Below are 22,744 nucleotides of genomic sequence, written 5' to 3'. Positions count from 1 at the left end.
TTTTTTTCTTTTATTTGTTACCCAGATAGATTTTTGACAACTATTCATTTTTAATGCTATCGAGTGATGTAAGTTTTCATAAAGTATTTTTTTTTTTGCTTTTTGTATTAAGCTTACCTAAAAAACACTTATAAATTTGGAAGGAGAATTCTTATAATTATTTTAAAATTATTTTCTTATTAAGATTCTTTGTTTTTTTTTCGTTTATTGATGGGAATAATAGTAAAGTTAGTTTATCAAAGAAAACGTAAAACATAAAATATAAAAATACTAATAATTTTCAAATACAAATTATAAAACTATGATTTTTTTGAAAATAGACCTTAATGAAATCAAATTTCTGAACAAAAGTACAAAACAAAAGCTTTTAAAGTTATTGTTAATCGTTTTAAGAAACATTTACTGCTTTAGCATAGTTTCAAGCTCTCAACATGATTGTTTGAAAAAACTAAACTAAAAAAAAAAGGTTAGGTCAAATATTATACAAAATGTACTCTTGAAATTTAACTAGTATTTAATTTATCTTAAGTTTAAGTTATAGACCAACTAACTTTATAATGCATGAACTTTTTAGACCTGATCTAGCGAAAGCTTTCAGAGATTAATTTTTGTTTACTTTTTATCATAACCAATGCTTAAGGCAACTTGTAGTTGTGCTCATAAATTCTGAAACTAAACTTACTTTTTATATTGGTAAAATAAAAACTAGCTACTTGATATGCTAGATAGTTAAAAACGTATTAAGATAGATTTTTAAAAACTTTAAATTTTCCTGTTTTAAAGTTTTGATTTGGTTTAATATTAGTTGTTAAAAACTACTAAAAATCAATTGTTTTAACTTCACAGTGATTTAATTCTGAATTACAGAAAAACTTGTTTAGAGTTTGAAACTAGTATAGAATAGATAAAAAATGAAGCATTTCAAAATGCTTTTTAATTTCAGAATAAAAAACTTAAACTGTCTATAGTTTTTAATGACACGTAGTTTAAAAAATAACAATATGAAAAAAAAAGTTTTGGAGAAATAAACTTTTTGCAATTGATAATTATGAACTAGGTAAGCTCGTTAAACCATACAAAGTAGCAGTAGCGATAAAACATATAATTTTTTCAGTAAGCATGCAAAGCATTTAAAAATTCAAGCCAAACCTAAACTGTTGTAATATCTAAACTTAAAATTTTGAAAGTATTCTAATTTAGCAATTATTTTGTCACCATCGAACAATAAGTTTAAAATAACGTTTAATGTTAAAAAAATGAAAATAATAAATACAAAGTAATGAAACTACACAAGTACTATATAATAAAGCTTTAATTTAATTTATTTATAAATTTGATAACATTTATTTTATGCAAAAATTGAAAAAAAAAGAAAGTTAAGATAGATTACTTATTGGGAATAATGTTATTAACAAAATTATTTTTGACAACATTAGTTTTTTGTTATTCTAGCTCTGTAATTTATTTCAAATAATAAAGGCTACTGAATTATCAGTTTAATTTTTTTTTAAATACTGCAGCTTTGTTTTTAAAATAAATGGAGACAAAATTAAAAACTTTGTTGTTATTTGTAACACTATGTTACCGCTTTTCTATTGCTGAAAATGAAGCTTTGGACATACTTGGAGCGGGGGAAAGCGAAGGTATACAGCTTTTTTTTTAATTTTCTTGACTTCAAGGAAATTTTTGTTGGCGTGTTATAGTTTCTGTTTGTATTTATATGTATGTTTGGTATTTTATATATTTTAAACAATCTTTTAAACTGAAAACTTATATAACTAATGGATTAGTACTGGGATAGATTTCCAAAATTAGTTTTTAAGTAAAATAAAAGTTGCAAGCAATATTTATTGCAAATATAAACAAAAAATTGGCTAATAATATCATTCAAAATGAAAAAAACCTCCAAAATACCTTTTTAAAAACAGAAAAAGTAGGTGAATTTTTAACAAAGCGCTGTTATGTAGAATGCATTGCACATATTTGAATTTTGAACTACTTTTTTTATTAATTTATAATGCTTGTACTGTTTTTAATATTACTAAAGTATTATTAAAACTAAAATCAAAAAAAAAATGTTTTTCTCAATTTAACAAGGTTATTTGAGCTTCGTAACCACAAAGAGTATGAGTCACGAATAAAATAAACAATATCTTCAACAAGCTTTAAGTTCTTAAGTTTTCTGTCTGACTGCTCACCTTTACAAAACTTGCTTTTTTTTTAATAAATTAAATTCTTCAAAACGATAATGTCAATTATTTATAAATTGATTTCAAGATTATTTTAAAATATAAATTAGTTAATAATTCTTAAAAAGTTATACTAACAAAATACTTAAAGCTAGTTCACTTACTATTGTGTTTGTCAATAAGAAATTGTGAACCTTAATAAATGTTATGCCAAGAAAAACTATACTATCTTCAGTTTTTATTAAACTTTGTTTATCCTTGTATAGGTAACAATATTGTTCCTACTAAAATGAAATTCTCGATTTACTCTGTTAGTTTAATGTTTACTGATAAATGTTTTGATCGTTTGTGTCTACTTTGACTTTTATTTTCAATTATACTTTTACCAAGATGATCCTACTGTACTTTGTAAACATTTAGCTTAAAAACCTGTCAATTAAACTTTAAAGCTTTGATATTTACGCAAGAACAATTTTTTGTACAAATAGATTTGTTCTAAACAAGTAACAAAAAATCAGTCTATTAAGCTAAACCTATATAAATTGATTAGGTTGCATTCAGGATTTAGACGTAGTATTCGTACTAGATGGTTCTAGCTCAGTTACTTCTAATAATTTTGATAAAATAAAACTGTGGGTGAAGCATCTGGCAGTTGGGCTAAACATCGATCACGGACATGTGCAAATCGGACTGGTTAGTCTTTGTTGCTTTCTGAAAACTAATAGTTAATTTAATAAACTGCGCGTCAAAGGTATTAAAGTTACGAACCTAATTAGCCAAATTTAAAACTAAATTTATGAATTTTAGTTTTTAGCCTATATAAACTGTAAAAATTATTAAGTTTTGAAAAAAAGGTTCAGAAATAGTACTTGAAGTTCAAAGACTGTATTAAAAAAAAAGTGTTTTAATTTTTAAGTTTACAATTCATATAAAAGTAGAAATACTTTTTACAACTAAGCCTAACTTAAAACTTTTTAAAGCGATAAAAATATTTTAATAACTTGTTTTGCAAAATGTTATACAATTAACGTTGTTTGCTACAAAAAAACTCCTTTCAAATATAACGAATAAAATTATTTAAATAAAGACTACAAAAGTTCATTTTTTGTAAAAGTTAAATAAACTAAATAGTAAAGATTATTTAAAAAAAATAACAAAATTTTCAGTGTAACAACTATCAAAATAATATTCTATTGTCTTAGTCGTACATGAAACTTTGTATCAGCTGTAACTCAGTTTCTTTTAATGTTTTAGAAAAAAATTATCGAATTAAAAAAATAGTTTTACTTTTAATAGTTAAAAACTATTTGTTCGTTTTTCTTAATACTTAAAGTAGTTATATTGAATACAAAATTTACTAATTTTAAATTTGAACAATAAAAACACAATATAGATGAAAACAATCACTACTTGGGAAGCTTTTTTTCTTATCATCGATAAACTTTTATAAATCATTAAATTTTTAATAATTTTATATTTAAATAATTTTTTAATAGTTATTAATCAATAAATTATTATAAAAACTAGTTTTTAAGTAAAAAAAAGTCCGTTTAATAAATGTACATTAAAAAATAGGATTTCAAGCATAATTTCTAGAGCTCAAGAATATTACTTATAAATTTTCTAATACGTTGCCGAATGTTTTTATATTAAACGTTTTTGTCTAAAACAATTCTAGGCATAAATAAGACTAATGATATATTTAATATCTAAGACGTTAAAAAGAATTAGATAATAAACTCAAAATACAATAATATTACAGCTTTGTATGCTTTAAAGATTTGAAATATTATAAAAGCTAAGTTTTATTTATAAAAAAAGCTACGAAAGTACTTTACTACAAATGTTTAACGTAAATTACAAAAACTTAGATCTTATATAAAGAATTGTTTAATTTTACATAATATAAATTTTCATGTAGCCCAAAAGTTAGTTTTACTAATACTTAATCCCATTATTATATACAAAATAAATAAAAAGAGTATAAATCTTTGATATGTATGTGTTACTAGATTTTATTAATTAACGGTTTATAACAAAACAAATAAAAAATCCAGGTTCAGTACTCGAGTTACTACGAAAGAAGGCCAATGAACAGACAAAAGTTTTTAAAAACGGAAATAACTTTAGGAGAATTTACTACAGAAGCAGACTTTAGCAAAGCTGTAGATGCTATTGAGGTTGACACCTGATTGTATTATCTTAATTTTTAATTGTTATGTTCAAATAGAATTTGAAGGTGTAAAAATAAAAAAAAGTACTAGTACTTAATAATAACTTTGATGTCAAAAATATTTTGAAATTTTGTAAACAGTAGTATTAAAAGTTAGGAGAAAAATTACATTTACATGGTTGTTTGACTGGTAATAGTTTAATTACTGTGTTAACTTGGTTTTAGTTTAATCTCATTACTAGAAAAGTTATTTAAAATGATTTGTGGGCACTTTAAACTATTTTATTTAAAAAAACTCTTTTACAAACACTTCAACTTTTAAAACATACTTTATTTTAAATATATCAATGCAAGTTTTCTACAAATTTATTTCAAATAAAATACTTTTTTGTTTAAAAAAGCTGTTTATGAATATATTAGTTCTTAAATAGTTTTGAGTCAGAAAAATTTTTAATCAAAACATATTTTTGATGTAGACCGCCATTAATTTAAATCTGATCTGCAATTGGGCGTAAACCTTTTGTTTGTTAGGGAGGGTCTGATTTTTTCGTAAAAAAATCATGATAGCTAAAGTTTAGATAATAATAAATCTCAATTTAGATTTGACCAGAGCTGCCAAAACCTTTTTTAAGTTCAATATAAACATTTTCTTAGCTTTGTAAACACTGATATATTCTGATAAATAGTATAAAATTGTGTGTAGTACAAGTTAAAATTGTTAAATATTGTTTAATAACTAACTAACTGCAATATAGTTTATTATCACGTGTATAATACTATTAACGTAGTTAATCAATAAACACAAGCTTTATAATAAAATTAATATTTGAACTATGCATAAACTATTAAGTTGAAAAAACTACAAGATTACCTTTTTAATCTATTTTAATAAATCTAAAGGTATTTGTTATACCTTAATTTAAACTCAAACTAGTGCTAGACTACATCAATATTTTTTTATATATTACTCGAATACTTATATGTTATTTCTGTAATTTTATTTGTTTTAGAAGTTTATACTTTACCTACATAAGTATTCTAAAAAATGTAAAACATAAAACAATTATTCTCGTTTCTTTTTCTTTGATTAAAGTAAGTTTTTTTGCGGTTCAAATACAATCGGAATTTGGAAAGAGTTCAAAAAATTTTATTGAACACTAAACTATATTTTTACTTAATTACTTGGTATTAGCGGTTAGCTTAAAAAGATTTTCACTAAAACCGTACTTTAAATAAGTTTCTTATTTTTACAAAAAAAAAAAAAGTTTAGCCTTTTTTTTCTAAATATTTAGACCATACTGTTTATTGATTATTGTTATAGGTTATTATATAAACACAAGCAACATGTTTAATACAAGCTCAACAGCAAAAATATATTGAAATAGTACTTTTGTTTTAAATTTAAAAAACTTAAAAGGTTAAGTAACTTTTTACAATTAAGTTTTTATGCAAAGTTTGAAAATACTTATGACTTAAAACATACTATATTAATGACTTAACTAAACAAAGTTTTGAAGAAATTTATTTATCAAATTTATTAACCAAGAGCTTACTTTAGTAGATTCTATATTAACTAAAATAAAGTAAAATTATTACTTGTACTTTACATTTTTAGTATCAGAATGGAAAACAGACGTATACTGCAAAAGCAATAGAAAAAACAATAAATTATGACTTGAAAGGAGTATCTTCGAGATACCCGATTGCAAAAAGAACTATTGTTTTACTAACCGATGGAAAAGCCAAAGATGGGAAGTCCGTTTTTATGAGATATCTAACTAAACTATAAAGAAATTTGATTTTTATATAACTAATGTTTTAAAAAGTTTACTTTTTATTAAAATACAACCCATATTAAAAATATAATTAAGTTAAATGTTTGATACACTATTTTAAAGTAATTTTTTTATCAGTTAGAGTATTATAAGAGAGCCAATACATTAAAAAGTATTTGTATAGACTTTTTGATTATATACTATTTATGCATAGACCATGTAAAAAGCTTATAAGGTATGTTTTATCGTTTAAAAATTATAGACAGCAACTTGCACACCTAAGGTATAATTTCAAATATAAACTTTAGTTAAGAATGATATAAAGGTATCTGAACTATTTTATAAAGCGACATACCACGAGTTCTAGAACTGACACATAAAACTGAGACAAGAATAATTCCAGTCGGAGTTGGAGATTATAATCATGACGAGTTGGTACTCATATCTGACAATCATACTGAACGAGTGTTTGAAGTTGAAAATTTTGATGATCTTGAATCTATTGTTGCTGACGTTCACTCAAGCCTTAAAACAGGTTATTATTTTTTATTTGAATGAAATTGAATTTTGCTGTCAGATGCATTAAGGTAATTAACCTTTTGTATTTTTAGATAAATTTCCATTTGATAAAGAAGATCAGAATCATTTGCAGCTAATTGTAAAAACTATATATTATCATTATATTTGAATAAGCCGTTTTTCACTTATTTTTTTTTTAACAAAACGAAAGTACTTGTGAAAAAAATGCGGGCATTTGTTCAAGGTAAAGACAGTAGAAATAATATTTTTTTGTTACAACAACTTTGTTCTTACTAAAAATTTTTGAGTCCACTGTCTGAACAAAGGGGTTAGCATTGTCATGAACACCGGAGATAAAAAACGGTTAAAAATAATGTGTTAGTTTTAGTTACATTTGGTATTAGTAACCGAAAGGTTTTTTCGTACACCAGGTCCTTGGACCAAAATTTTTAGGCACTTTTTTTGTCGTTTAATACCTAATTAAGGTTTATTAATGGTTAATTGGTAGCAATAGTAAGAAAACTAAAACAATTAGTTTTTATTCCTTAAATACTTAAACATCTCAACTCTTTAGTTAGTTATCTCAGTTAGGTAGGAAATTAAACAGCTTGTTTATTAAATTGATAAAAGTTTTTTTTTGAAACAGCGTGCTCGTGTAACTTGAAAGGAAGTATTGATTTGATATGTGATCCATGTACTTCACAATGTAAGTGTAGACCAAACATTGAGGGAGTCAATTGTGATACTTGTATGGATAATTACTATGGTTTTAATAACCCAAATGGCTGTGAAAGTTTGTATTTTATTTGTTAAAAACATGTCTGTTAATTCTTTTCTTTAATAGTTGTTTTATAGTACAACTAAAAATAATATTTCAATTTCAGTAAGACATTGATTATTATATACTTATGTTTATTTTTCTGATTTTTAAAATGCACATACAAATTTTAAAGTTGCAAAAGTATTCTTAATAATAAATTAAACATGTGTATTTTTGTAAATACTCATATGAAACATCAATTTAGGTAAGAATATTTTCATTAAATATATAAATTAAGTTCATATCAAGAACTTTAATTTCACGTAGTTTACAACAACTTACTTAAAGTTTAGTCTTTTCAATTGTATCCAATGTTCAGTTATAACCTAATTCAAATACGACTAAAGTACAACAATAAGTACTTTTATTAAACATGTTATGGAAAAAATTAAAGTTTTTTAAAAATTATGTAAAAAAAATAACTAGCGTTATTAAGTACATAAAAAAACAAACAATTACCTTTGTTATAACTATCGAAATTATATAAAAAACCGCATGAATTCCATGTAAGTAATAAGTATATACGGAGTATGGCGCTAAAGAGGTTTTTATAATACAACCTTTTTGAAACCATTTTCAGGAATTCATGTTCGAAAACTTTTATTGGAAAAAAAAATTTAAAATTTGAACATTTTAACAATTGTATATTCAGTTTTAGTTGAAAAATAAAGTCGAATTACAAATAAAGCATGCTTATTCCATTTTTTTTAGTTTTATTTATAAAGATTTAAAACTTCAGATTTAAAAGAATTTTAATTCATTAGCTCGTATAAAGTTTTTGAAAGCATGTGGTAAACGACAAGTTTTTTCGTACACCAGGTCCTTAGACCAAACTTTTTGAGCACTTTTTTATCGTTCAATAAACAATATACATATCAGACATTAAAATATTTAAACGTGTTAATCTTCAAATAAGGTTGCTTATAAAACTTAAAAACATGAACACCTTGTATTTATGCTAAATTGTTATCTAAACTGAGTTAGCCATTACTGTAATTTAGTCGTTTATGTTACGAAAATTTGTACGAAGTTTACTTTATGTTATATAAATTAAAAAAAATTGTTTATACAGTTTACAGGTTGTTGTTAACTTATTTTATATTGATTAAAACTACCGGTTTAGTATTAATAAAACAACAGTATAAACACATTTTACTTGTAAGATTAATAAAGTTTTAAATTAAAGCAAGTTCTTTACTTGTCAAAATATTTACTGTAAAAATGTTCCATTGAAATATTTTTTTAATGTATTATGCGATAAACCTTAAATATCTGAAATAGTTTGTTTATACTTCTACTATATTTTATATGACTAAATTTTAAAGTAACTTATAAAATTTTTCTGATGATGTATTTTAAGTTAAGGAAAATAGCACTAAATTTGTACAATTCTCGCATTTTTAAATGGGCAATAACTTTATTTATTAGTGCCTTATAAGATATAAATACGTCATTCAAAACTTTTTTTATTATGTTTACTGCTTTTTATTTTCAGCTAGTATATACTTATAAGAACAGTTAAAACTTGTAAAGGCTCAGATTTTAAAATAATTTTTTTTCTAGAAATAATATTTTAGATAGTTTTGTTGAATTATTTAATTAAATTTTTTTTTAAATTCTTTTAAACTTTTTGAAACAATGATATGTTGCTAGCATGAATTTTTGCATGTTTTATTTTGTTCATATAAACAGTTGGTAGTTTTTAATAGTTTAATAGATAACTATGCTATTTATACGAAAACTTTTTATGTTATGAAATAGTTCCGTAGTTTATATTGTAGTTATCAGCTAATAGTGTTTGAATAAGTGTATTGATTAAATATTTAACAGGATGTCAGTGTTATGGCAATGGTACTATCGATAGTACGCCTTGCAACAAGGAAACAGGAGAGTGTGCATGCAAATTTGAGTTTTCTGGTGTGAATTGTGATCAGTGTAATGAAGGCTATTACAATTTTCCCACTTGCATAGCGTGTGAGTGTAACGGATTCGCTTGGGACTGCAATGATAATGGTGTTTGCATTGATTGTGAAGAAGGATTAGTTGGGGATCATTGCGAAACGTAATACATATACATATATATATAAATATATATATATGTACCTTAACCACTCAAAATTAACCATAGTTAAATAAAATCGTAAAGTCTACGCTACGTTTACACAAATTTTTGGTATTTGTTTAGTTTTTTTTCTTATAAAGAATAAAAAGTTATTTTTGCTTTGTTTATAGATATTTTTATCACAGGATAATATTTGATAGTCGACTTTTCTTGAATAGCATGTTATTTCAATTATTAAGAAGTTATGGTAATCTAGCAAAATTGTTTAACTTGGATAGGTCATACAATATTTTAAAATGTACATTAGTGTAATATGAAATACTTGAGAGTTTAAAATCTATGACTTTAAATGTATTAAGTAAAAAGTAGATGAATAGAAACATAATTTTTAGTGTAAAAAAGAACTATTTCGACACAAAAACTAGCATTATTATATTGAAACTGTTAAAAAAGGTTTAATTTTATCAATAGCACACAACAAACAGCAAAAACAACTGTTTACTAAAATTCAAAACCCTAAACAATCAATATCATAACATTATTGGTAGAAAATAACGCTATACCTGTAAAGTATTTACATTTTATTTTTATATTACTGTTGATGTAAAGTATATCGATTTTAAATAAGCCAAAAATATCTGTATTGGCAACCACGCGTTGGCTTTTACTTAATTTGTATATTTATAACAATTATAATTCAAATAAAAAGCTGAGCTAAAAAAATTAAAACAAAAGGTACAAAAACGTGTTTAAGCTTATTTAAAATGCTTCATAAACACATATAAAAGCATACACAACCACGTAAAATATACAAACTTTATTGAAAATAAAAAAAATTAAACTGGTATAAGTAAAACCCAACAGTCAGACAGAACTAACTTTGTAGATGCGGACCTGGAACTTGGTGGGATCCTGCAGTAGAAACTTGTTATCCTTGTTTCTGTAACGGACACATAGACATAGATGACCCTAGGAGCTGTGACCCAAACACTGGTAAATGCTTGAAATGTCAAAACAACCGGGAAGGTGATGAGTGTGAAAAGTGCAAAAAAAGCTATTGGATGAAAGATAATGAATGCGTTGGTTGGTATTTGTTGTGTTAAAAGTTTTCGAAATAAATAATTACTTTACAAAACAAATAAGTTATTGAAAAAAATACTTCAGTCGAAAATTAAAAATGCTTGTAAATGTGAGAGATAAAAACTACCTCAATTTTAGAAAAATATAATCAAATTGCTTTTATTTTAATATTCACAAGTTGTATAACTAGTTTTATATTTACAACTTTTGAAAAAAAAAAGATATTTTTAAAGTTGTGCAACGAATGGTAGTATAAAAAACTATAAAAATTTTTTTTTCCTTTATTATACAAAATGATAAATGCACAAAGTTTTAAGTGTTAACTTTAAGTATGAGTTTAATAAATTGGATGGTTATTTGAAACCTACAAAACCTTATAACTAATATTTTAAAAACTCAAAAAGTGTGTAAAGTTTAATGGTAGTTTAAAATCTTGATTTCACGGTAAATAATAATAATATAATGCTTACACTCTTTTGTCTAAATTCGAATTTAGAATACAATCAAAGCTTTATAAAGTTTGTATTTTAGAAACAAAACAAACAGTTGATTTTATAGTTATTATAGTAAATTGAAATTTATAGTCCAAACTACCAAACTTCGTTTTAGGAATAGTTTATTTTACTTATACATAAAGTACTATTTGAGTTGGTTCTTAAGAATTTCGTACTTAATTAAAGAATTTTAGTTAGTCAAAGTTTTCACGGTAGCATTTGCATCTTTAAATAATTTAGATAAAATATATTTAACATTTATATTTTTCTATATTATTAATGGTACAACAAATATTTTTGTGTAAAACTTAAAATTAGGAAATTAGAAAGTAGTAGTTTTTATTTAAGGAGGGTTAAGAAGACAATTAAGATTTTAAATCTATTAAATTTTTTATTTTACTAAAAAGTTACTATCCTGTTTCTAGTTTATTTCTGGTTATTACATTTAGTGTTTAGTGCAACCATAACAAAGGATTAGAAACAGTCTTAACTCACAGTATTTATTAAAAGTGAAAATTCATATGTTTTATGAAGCAAGCTGTTGTATGAAAAAGCTTTTATAGACTGAAGTATATTTTAAATAAACTAATAGAAAACTAAATAGTAATTTCAAGTTTATACGGAGAGTATTTGTTATTAATTCTTTATGGTAAAATATAGTACTCTTAAGCTTTTTAAATATAATTCTAGCTACCATTATTTTACCCGTAAGCAGCATAAATAGTACAGAAAACTTAACTAAATCAAAATACTTGGTTATAAATAAAACATATTTTGAATGACAAATAAATATGATGGATATTTTGTTTTTGCTTTCGGACGTAAAAACAAACTCGATTTGTTGTAGTTATAACAACTGTATCGCTTATCAGTTTGTAAAATGAAGAATTCTGAGTCAGATTAGCTTTTATTTTCATAATTATGACGAACCCAAGTAGAAACTTATATTAGTGTCACAAAAAGTGTTTGTTTTACTATTAGTAAATAGTAAACATATTGACACGAAGCTCTACAGGAGTTTAAAAGCTTTTTGCTTATTGTAAAAAAGAAAAACTTAATTATATATACTGTACTTTTATTTATAATATTCATTTCAAGATTTTTTTTACAACTTATTGCAATTCTAAGTTTTACTCACAAGGTTCATCAACTCAAAGTGATATAAAAAGTTGATTTAAATGAAATTAGAAACAATTAATATTTTAGTAACTGATGAGCTCTTTAGGTAGAACCTCAAGTTACATTAAATTCTAGAAAACGAATTCGGAATATATCCTAGATTTTTTTTAATTAAAAATCATAATTGTGTGCTTAAAGCCAAATACTTGTATATGTACTATAATCTAAAAAAAATCCTATTTAATTATTAATAAATTATCAAAGACATTTACATTGTTTAAAATTTAAAGATCTTTTTTGTATACGACTAAAAACAACATTACTTCTATAACCTTTTATCTTTATAGTTTTGCCACGGTTTTTTCTGGCGGTAATGGCTGAGTGGTATTTGTTAAAAACGTTTGTTTATAAATAACCGAACAGACTTCAACTAATTGTCGTTTAGTACCGCGTAGTATATCAAAACTAACTCTAATGAACTCTCTGTTACAACTAACAATTGTTAAAAAATAAAAACAGAATGTGAATGTAACAAGAAAGGAACTGCGAGTGAGATGTGCACATCTGGTGATTGTACATGTGATCAAGAAAACGGAAGGTGCACTTGCTCACCGAACGTAGTGGGAGACAAATGCGACAAATGTGCTCCTAATCATACCAATATGCAAAATGGAATTGGCTGTGTCGAGTGTGATTGTGATGAAATAGGCACATTGGAACAAACTTTTTGCAACACGGTAGGTTTTTGACTGTTTTTGTTTGAACTATTTTTAAAATACTCTTAAAACAGCCATTTGTATGATACTTTTTTCCTTTTTTTTTCGAAATACTTAAACATAACTAAGCACGTGTTAATGAAACACATACTATTGTAGTCAATTTCTAATAAATGGATCCCCTTAGTATTCAAAACAGTAATAAAGTTTTGTTTTTATGTTAGTAATTATATACATTTATTACGTGTGTTTTAATGTTTAACTAAAAAGCTACTATTAGCAAAAACTGTTTTAACTAAGTATATGTGCGATAAGAAACTTTTTTTTACTATGGTCATGATTTTTTTATAACTAACTGATAAACCTGTAATTCTTGTTTATATCTATTTATTTTAAGATTTAGCAAAAGTCAAAAAACAACAGTAATAATTTTGTGTTATCAAAAGGAAGGAAGTGCTCTTGAAAACCTGACTTGGGTTTTGTTTTTCATTAAACTAACAATTTATGTTAAATTTACTTTAGAGAATTTATAACAAATTTTTAAAGTATCAACATTATAGTTTATAAAGCCTTTTATTACTTTATTGATTAAAAATATACTTTGTTATAAATATAGAAATTTTGTCAATTTTACTACATTTTAATTAAAAAAGACCGAAAAAAGAAAAAGTATAGAAATTTCCTAGTACTTTTTTTAGTTACGATTTATATGTATAGTTTATAAACAGTTCTTATTTATTTAAGAAACACCTATAACTTTGTTTTCAGTCTATATAATTTTCCGATTCTCTAAATGTCTAAGTCAAGTACAATTTGTTACACAAAGTAGTTGGAGAGTTTTAGAAGTCGTTTAATTGTCTGGTTATATTTTTTCTTTTTATCTGAAATGTAGAATTTAAGTTGTAGTTTAAAATTTAGATAATTCAATTATGAAAAACTAGTTAAAAATTTACAGAACACTTCAGAGTGTCAATGTAAAGAAAATCATCGAGGACGTAACTGCAGAGAATGTGATATAGGCTTTCAAAGGAAAGACCTGCAATCTCCTTGCGTTGGTAAGTAAATAAAACAACTAGTTTTTTTAAACATCATTATACACTTATTTACAATATAGATATATATGTATATACATATATTAAAGGTTTTATATAAAAGTTCTGGTCGATAGTACACGATTATAAAAACACACAATGTAGAAGGCAAGATACCAAAGCTGGAAGAAAAACAAGCATTTTTACAATCAAAGATCACAAAGAAAACTTGCCGAATAAAATTGAATACAGAGTCATAAACCCAAGTAAATCACCTTTCACCAAACACTCAAAAAACTTAATAGATAAAATTAATTATACAATACGAAAACATTCTAAATTAAACCAATGGAAAAATACAGACAAAGTGATCACCTGGTTCAAAAATTTTAAGTTTAACAAAAACTACAGATTGATAAAATTCTATATCATTAAATTTTACCCTAGTATAACCAAAAATAATTTAATTGAAGCACTAGAGTTCGCTGAAAAATTTTACTCAATAACAAAAAAAAAGAATTTAATAATACACTCTTGTAAAAAGATTCTAACGCATAAAAACCAAACCTGGGAAAAAAACAAATTTCGACCAATTATTTAATGTAAGTATGGAATCATTTAACGGGGCAGAAATCTGCGATTTAATAGGGTTATTTTTACTAAATGAAATCAAAAAAAGTAAGATTTTTATAGATAAAGAATTCGGATTATATAGAGATGACGGACTAGGGATAATAAGAAGCAAATCACCGAGATCAGCTGAAAACACTGCTAAATCTTTAATTAAATTTTTCAAAAAAAATGGCTTTAAAATAACAATAAAATCCGGATTATTCCAAACAGACTTCTTAGATGTATCCTTCAACATATCAAACTCAAGTTACCAACCATACAACAAACTAAACTCACCAATTTTATACGTAAACTACAACTCCAATCACCCCCGACAAATACTAATACAACTACCCGAAACAATAAACAGAAGACTAATAAAACTATCTAATAACGAAGAATCATTCAACAATGTAAAAAATGAATACTAAAAAGCATTAAATTCGGCCAATTAAAAAAACACCTTAAAATACGATAAGACTACTTTACCAGAAAGAAATAAAAAACAAAGAAAAAGAGACATAATATATTTCAACCCACCATTTAGTCTAAATGTAAGCTAAAAAATAGGCAAACAATTCTTAAACCTGATTACCACATCATTTGACGAAAACCACCCATTCCATAAAATATTCAACTGAAACACAATTAAAATATCTTACAGTTGCACAAATAATTTCAGAAGTAAAATAATAGCTCACAACAACAAAATATTAAACAAAAGCAATATAGACGATAAAAGCACCATAAAAGATAAACTTTGTAATTGCCGTAAAGAACCTTGCCCTTTAAATAACGAATGTCTAGTGTCAAATATAATTTATAAAGCAACAGTAACATCAAATAAAACAACAAAGCAGTATATAGGATCCACAGGAAACACCTTCAAACAAAGATACAGAAACCACAAATCATCATTCAACAATATTAACAAAAGACACACATCAGAACTAGCGAACCACATATGGAACTTAAAAGATAACAATACAGACTACAAAATTAAATGGGAAATATTAAACAGGACAAAATCAAAATTCAATACTAAATTCGGCTACAAACTTTGTAACTTAGAAAAAATAGAAATCGAAAAATCAGATAAGAACGTAACACTAAACAAGAAAAGCGAAAGACAAAACATATGTATCTATTATCAAAAATACTTTTTTAACAAAATTAAAACCAACTAAATATTAAAACAAAATAAAATCGAAGGGGCAAGCACGAATATTTTAGAACATTTTTCCCAATAGTCTAAAATATTTTTTCTAATAGCTTAATACATTTTTCTAAAATAACCTTTCTAAACTTTCCTTAAAAGCATAAATTAACATTCACAGCGTATTATTTCAAATTCAGCTAATCGTACAATAAACTGTACCATTACTACGTCACAATTATTATAATAATTTTAAAATCGAAATTTCTGTTCACTATTATAATAAACTGTAACTTACTGACGATCACATGAAATTTTACATTTCATGTGTGAAACAGCTGTATAAATTATAGTTTTTATATAACTAGATAAATAAATAAATAAATATATATATACCAACATTTATTTATATAAAATCATAGAATTAGGTAAACTAAATCAACTTCCATAGAACCCACTTAAATGGCTTTAAACAGTTTATTTCAATTTGTCGAAATCAAAAAACAGTACAGTTGTTTTATACAGCTATTGCTTGTAATCTTAAGGTGTTAAAGTGTAATTTGAGTTGCTCTGTGAACTACATTAATAAAAAAATTACACAAAACAACAAAAAAAAAACTATGACTTAGTTAATAAATTTTGTAGAGGACGAGTTTCAGTGCAAAATTTGAATTTCTCTCTAAAGTCTAAAAAAACAACTAAAAATCAGAAAACTACAAATAAGTGACTAAAACATTAAATATTTTAAAATTCAATAGGTTTTAAGGTATTTAATGTCATAATTACTTGTTTGTAGTCATTTAATTTTTTAACAGCTGAAGATTATAAGCAATAGCTTGTATGAAACAATTGTACTGATCTTGTGAATTCAACAATTAGTAACAAACTATAGATATATATACTAAACATACATACACAACACATATTATCATCCTTAAAAAAGTATTAGAAAATTATAATCTTATAAAATTAGCACACTAAGTATTTAAAATTTAGTAGATATTAACCTTAGTTACATAGTATTTTATTTAAAAATTTATTAAATGTTAACGAATGAAAAAAACTGTTAAATTTAAAAGTAGTTTTAAATGTGAACGTTAATATAAAACAAAATTAAGTCACTTTTATTTTACTTAAAATTAAAGTTTTAATTATAAATATATATAAATGCAATAACAAATTATACAGTATCCTTCTTTTTTTACACTGACATATGTTTCTGTGTGTTAAACGAGTCAACACACTTCAACTGAGCTCTGTAAAAAAATAAATACTGTAATGAAATTATAGAAGCTAAAGAAGGATACTGTATAATTTGTTATTATTATATATTCCAGTGAACTTGTTTCGCTAGAATCTTTTGTAAACAAAGGCTTAAATTTATATATTGTTAGTTATACATACTATAGAAGTTTTGTTTATGTGCATAAGAATTAAAAAAAAAAAACATTTATTAACCTGTTTTAAACTAAGATAAAACATAAAAAAGAAATTACCTGAATAAGCTTAATAATTTAAATAAATAAGAACAACCATGGCAGTCAAAGGATTTAGTTCTAAAATTAATAATATAAACAACTATTGTTAGTTTTTCACTATTAATGTGCTCTAACATGTCAGTACTATCAAAAAACAACAAAAGTTAAGTAAAAACAATTTTTTGAAATAGTGAATTACACTAGAATAGCAATCAATAAAAACTTAAAACTAAGTTAAAAAACGTCGATGTTTTATTTAGTGGTATGATAAATCTTTCATATCTACTATTTTCAAACTATAAACGGCTTTGGTTCATAATTTTATAATGAAAGTTTAAACACAAGTTGCATTTATATGAATCTAAATACTAAGTTTAGATATTAAGTTACTCTAATTTCAACTGTTATACTATTGTTAAACAAAACATTAAAAAATCGTTAGATAATTTCAAAACGTTTAAAGTCTTAACTCTATTTTTTTCTATTCCTGACTACTCACAATACAATCTTTGAAAATGTCGCTAACAGTTTTAACTTTTTGTACGACATAACAAATAAATTCGGACCATAAATGTCATTTATTCATTTAGGTTTTTTTATTTCATTCAGTCTAATAGCCGCATGTAAATTTTTCACAAAGCAGAGTCATTTTAAATGAAACTTCTTTAATTTGAACAGTTCTTAAATTTATAGTTCTTTTAAATATTTTTTGTTACTAAAAAAACCAATTCATTTACAACAGATGTATTTACGAAATTTAAAGCTATGGCGGTCAAGAATGGTAGTTTTACATCTAAACTATTTGAAATTTGTTTGTTGAAAAAAAAAAAGATTTAAACTAGACGTCTAAACTAAAACATAAATGAATTAAAAAAAACAATGTTATCTAAGTTATTCTACCTAAACAGAAATAGTTAGACCAACACAACCAAAAACGACAACAAAACCTCCGGCACCACTTGAAAATAGTACAACTAAAAAACGACCACCAGTCAATCCGAAATGGAGTCCTTGTGTAGGATGCGGAGGTGGCAGTACCTGGTCCAGATCAACGTGGCCATCTTACTGCAGAGGTTGGACATGCAGGACAAGGTACCCACAGTATAATAATTATCAATGGTCTGCCAGAAGATGCAGTCCTTGTAAGTTTTATGATAACGTCTTTCAAATAAAACTGAACAGTAATGAACAAATAAATTTTATATTACATCTTAAATTAAAGACAACCCATTTGTTTAGATACTCTTAAATGCTACCTGATTATTTTTTCAGTAGTCAATGATTTGCAATGATTAACCTAATTTATCATTATTTGTACTATTTTAGACTTACACAAGTCATTAAAAGAAAAGTTAAAACCTGATTTGTTTAAAAGTATTTGTGCTTAATTTTTAATTTAAACAAAGTTTTAAAATGTAGTTACTTAATAGCTTTTTGCTAAAATAATTTAAGTTTTGTAATTAGATTTAATTTCAAGAATTTGTCCGTATTTTTACTTATGAGTATTTAAAAGGAAATTTAGATTTTGGTTTTTCACAAAAGTTGTGATAGGTGGTTTTGTTGCATCTACTAAACTTACAAAAGTAATTGAGTATTACCTTTTGATTGTCTTCAAAACGCTCATAAAATAAAATACAAACAGAATGAAATTTTAAGAAATTATGTTAAGATTGTCTATGCTAAAAAAGAGTAGTTAATAAAGTTTAAGTATATAGTGTATCTTTATTATCACTTAAAATTACAATGTATTTGTTACAACTATAAAGTTGGTTACAACACAAACTTCGATCAGACATTATTATTATGTCAACCATCACTTACTAGAGAAGTATACTTTGTTAATAAAAAAAAAAAACAAAGTTTTATCCGAGCAAAACCAAAGTAGAAGCAGATCATAAGACCGAAAGTATATGCACATTGCTGAGTAAATCACAGTTATATAAACTAAAGCATGTGCTTGTTAAGCAATTAAATAAAAAAAAATTAAGAAGACTAATACTATAAGCGTTAAAAGTTAATGAAATATTTGTTATAACTTTTTGTACAATATCCAACAAAGAGTTTTTCAAAATGAAATAATATAAAGAACTTTGTAATTTTTAAAACAATCTAAATAGTCATGAAGTTTTTGTGAAAAAATAACTATTTTCTATGCGTACTACTGCTTAAATAAACAAAAGTGTAACACTGTCTTAAAGCTTTTGATATTTAGTTTAGCAGTTAAAAAGCAGCTAGTTAGTATACTCCAATTTTTTTGTAAAAAAAGTTTAATTATAAACTGTTAGTTTACAATTCTATAGTACTAAATAAAACTGTGAAAAGACTACTTAAGTAAGAAATAATTCTATGAAGTTAATGTACGAAAATTAAAATAATCTAAGTAAAAGCTTGAAAGGAAGTCTTAGACAATTTAAATCCAATATAAAACCCATTGACATTTTACAGTTTTTCTTAAGACTTTTTTGTATTTTACTAGTGTATGAATATTTCAATTTCTATTGTTTAAGCAAATTTTAACTAAAGTAAATTTTATTGATTCCATAAAATGTATTTAATTTGAAGTATTGATTATCGCATGCAAGGATATCTGAGTTAAATGGTAAAATTATAAAAGCTATTAAAGTTTTAGAACTCTTGTATTAAAGTTTCACCAATTCCGTGTCGTAAACTTGATAAAATTTGAGGATAAAGTTAAATATTTTTTTTTAGCAATAAAATAAATTTAGTAAACTATTAAATTACATTTAAACAACCAGTTTTGTTTTGAGTAAGCTTTTTATATGATAGTTACGATAAGAATAGCTAATTTTTTTCAAATTTTAATTTCATATAACTTTTAAGTTTTATGAAACACATATTTTTAAAATTACAGTATATTAATTAATAATTTTAGTTTGTCATTATATTTAAAACTATTTCAGATAACTACGGATGCCGGGCAAACGTCGATTATTTTAGTGATTATTATCAACCTTCTTATTACCAGCCTAGAAGCTATGGCTTGTACAACAAACCTTCGAGAAGATATATAGCACCCAGCATGCATCGTAGTAGAAGACACCATACCCACAAAAGATATTCAAGTGGTAGCAGCTACGGACTTTACTTAAAGTAGTATAGATTGCAATATATGTTATTTTAGATTTGATAATTTTAATAAAAAACCATATGAAAAAATATTTTATTATATTTAGTAGCTTTTAAATTATAAAGTTATTTCAATGTTCATAGCATAATCATTCAATATTTCAAACAATAAAAAAAAATAAATGAAAAACAGTGCATTTTTTCTATTTATATCATACAAAATTATTGTCTTAACAAAAGTTTATTGTATGTTTTAACGTTTATAGCTTAAACGGCTGCAATTTAAGCTTTAGAAAAGTTTAAGTGTTTATTAAAATGCGATAAATAGCTTTATGTGGTATTTATTTAACATAATTTTATTTAAGCTTAAAAATTTTATTATAGCAGATACTAAAGCGCTTAACTTGAAGGCAACTACTTTGGTAAATTTCAGAGGACCTAAGGAAAATACTGAGAAAACGAATATTCAGAACTTGTAAAGCAGAATTCAATTAAATGTAAAAAACATTTTCAACTTTAAATTGATTAAAAATTAAAAAAATGTTTACATAAGCACAGATCATTTTAAAAGTTTTTAGTTTTAAACATTGTGGCTTTCATTATACTGATTTTTAATAAAAATTAGTAAAACAACTTACAGAAAAAGTAAAAACTTTTCTTTTTTCTTGTGTTTAGTTCTTACTAATGTTCATACTTATAGTTTAAACATTTTATACAAAATTAATATTGTTTTTTTTTCAAATGGTAAAGTACTTTTTTTCTTTAGTCAGAAACATTTTAATAAATTTCATTAGTTGTCGAACAAAAAATAAGAAAGAACATTTTTGGGTTTTTAGAGTAATAGTAAAAACTTATTATAAAGGTTATATTGTGTTATACAAGTATATATTAAAACTGTGAGCTAATATGTTCGAGAAAATTGCGAAACTTGTCTAAATGACTATTAAAAAAAAATGTTTTATAAACTTCAAAGAAATTTTGCACGTTTATGTAGTCTCTGATTAAAAAAAAAATCTATACATGGCAATAAACCAACCTAATTTAATTTTAAACATAAAAATTGTGTAAATTTTCATGACTTACACAAGTTTAATGACATTGTACAAGAAACAAATAAATATAGAATATAATGCTTTGTATTTTTACACATATTTTTTATTTTTAAATTCATAAATTAAACAAAACTACAAAAATAAAAAATTGATTTATTAAGACTATGTAATTTTTTCATAATAAAAAAATATTGCAGAGTGTCTAATTTATTTTTACTTTTATTACATGAAATTATAAAAACTAAAAATTGTAACAGTTTTAAGGGTTTAAATTAAGTCTTAAATGTGAATTTTAAATGAATTTAGCTTTAAATAATAGTTTTATTTTTATGTTTTAAAAATATTAACTCATATATTTAAGTCGTTTGTTTAATTCTTTTTTTATTACTTGATTTAGAATGTATTTTTAAATTAAAACTATCTTAAGCTTTATTAGTTTGTATACTTCTTACATAGAAGTCAAAACTAACTTTAAATATGCTTAACAATGTACAGTTAACGAAAACATAGGCAAAAGTTTGCAGAGCAGAAGCCTGGACTTTTGTATGCCGTGAGACAAGCTCAAGTTTAACAAAATGGTTGATCATACCAATTTGATCATCAGACCACATTAATTTTAAAATAAAAACAAAACAGCTTAGTAAAAAATACCTGATTATTGTTTAAGTTTTTCTGAATTTTTTTCTTTTTTATGATAAACTAATCCATTCATTTATAAGATAAAAAAAAAAACAGATAAATAAATCATGTTTCTTTCATTAAATTATTATACTAAAATTTAGAGTTTCAATAAGATATCCTTAAGTTGTAAAAAAAAATGTAAAAACTTCAGCAACTGAGTAGTCGATCTAAATAAAAACCAAAACCTTAAGTTGGTATGTTGCAAAAACAAATTCTTTTAACATTAAATTATTTTGTTGATCATTCAAATTTGACTCATTAAAATTATTCGTTAAATAATAAAATAAGGCAAAAATAAAACAAGAGTAATATAGTTTTAAATAAAAAAAAAAAGAACAATGATTAAAAAGTTAAATTTTCATTGTCATCTATTAGATTTTGTCCTTTTAAAACAACTTATCTTTATATAAAGTTTAATAACGAAACGAATAATTAAGTCCAGTATAATTTAAAATATATGCATGTGAAGTGTGCACAGTACTTGGCATATAAACTTTTTTAATGTTCACAAAAATAGAAACGAAAAATATAAGTACGTCTTATAACAGTATCTTTAACTCTTTTAATAATTTTAAAGAGCTATTTTTATTCTTCTTAACTATTTGAATTATATTATTTACACATTAAACTATTCAAATCAATATAAGATAAGTTTAAGTTGTTACAAATTATATCGTGAACAATTTTTTTAGCGATTTAT

At 24.2% G+C, this 22,744-nt stretch overlaps 1 protein-coding gene across 2 annotated transcripts; it reads left to right on the top strand.

The window, feature by feature from the left end:
• The first annotated feature begins 1,518 nt into the window (after window positions 1-1,518).
• On the top strand, window positions 1,519-20,899 carry LOC145833112 (uncharacterized). Of its 2 annotated transcripts, none has more exons than XM_082940323.1 (13): window positions 1,519-1,643; window positions 2,740-2,882; window positions 4,247-4,369; window positions 5,978-6,117; window positions 6,485-6,672; window positions 7,303-7,449; window positions 9,307-9,538; window positions 10,425-10,621; window positions 12,751-12,968; window positions 13,903-14,002; window positions 18,133-18,366; window positions 20,146-20,335; window positions 20,699-20,899. In XM_082940323.1, the coding sequence occupies exons 1-13, from the start codon at window positions 1,538-1,540 to the stop codon at window positions 20,703-20,705; spliced, it is 2,025 nt and encodes a 674-aa protein (XP_082796449.1). In that variant the 5' UTR covers window positions 1,519-1,537; the 3' UTR covers window positions 20,706-20,899. The 2 variants fall into 2 exon arrangements, with proteins under 2 accessions (XP_082796449.1, XP_082796442.1); XM_082940316.1 differs by having other exon boundaries at window positions 20,696-20,899.
• The last annotated feature ends 1,845 nt before the right edge of the window (window positions 20,900-22,744 follow it).

This window comes from Thalia democratica, chromosome 1, assembly GCF_965202585.1.
Source record: "Thalia democratica chromosome 1, ktThaDemo2.hap1.1, whole genome shotgun sequence".
Lineage (NCBI taxonomy): Eukaryota > Metazoa > Chordata > Thaliacea > Salpida > Salpidae > Thalia > Thalia democratica.
Note: the sequence above shows the minus strand (reverse complement) of the source record. Positions and strands in the feature narration are given on the sequence as shown.

What these genes read in the sequence shown, in the direction of transcription:
- LOC145833112 (XM_082940316.1), top strand. Translation starts at nt 1,538, where the DNA reads ATGGAGACAAAATTAAAAACTTTGTTGTTATTTGTAACACTATGTTAC. An exon ending in GTTGGGGATCATTGCGAAAC is followed by an intron (nt 9,539 to 10,424) that starts GTAATACATATA and finishes CTAACTTTGTAG; the next exon opens with ATGCGGACCTGGAACTTGGT. An exon ending in TGCCAGAAGATGCAGTCCTT is followed by an intron (nt 18,367 to 20,145) that starts GTAAGTTTTATG and finishes AAACTATTTCAG; the next exon opens with ATAACTACGGATGCCGGGCA.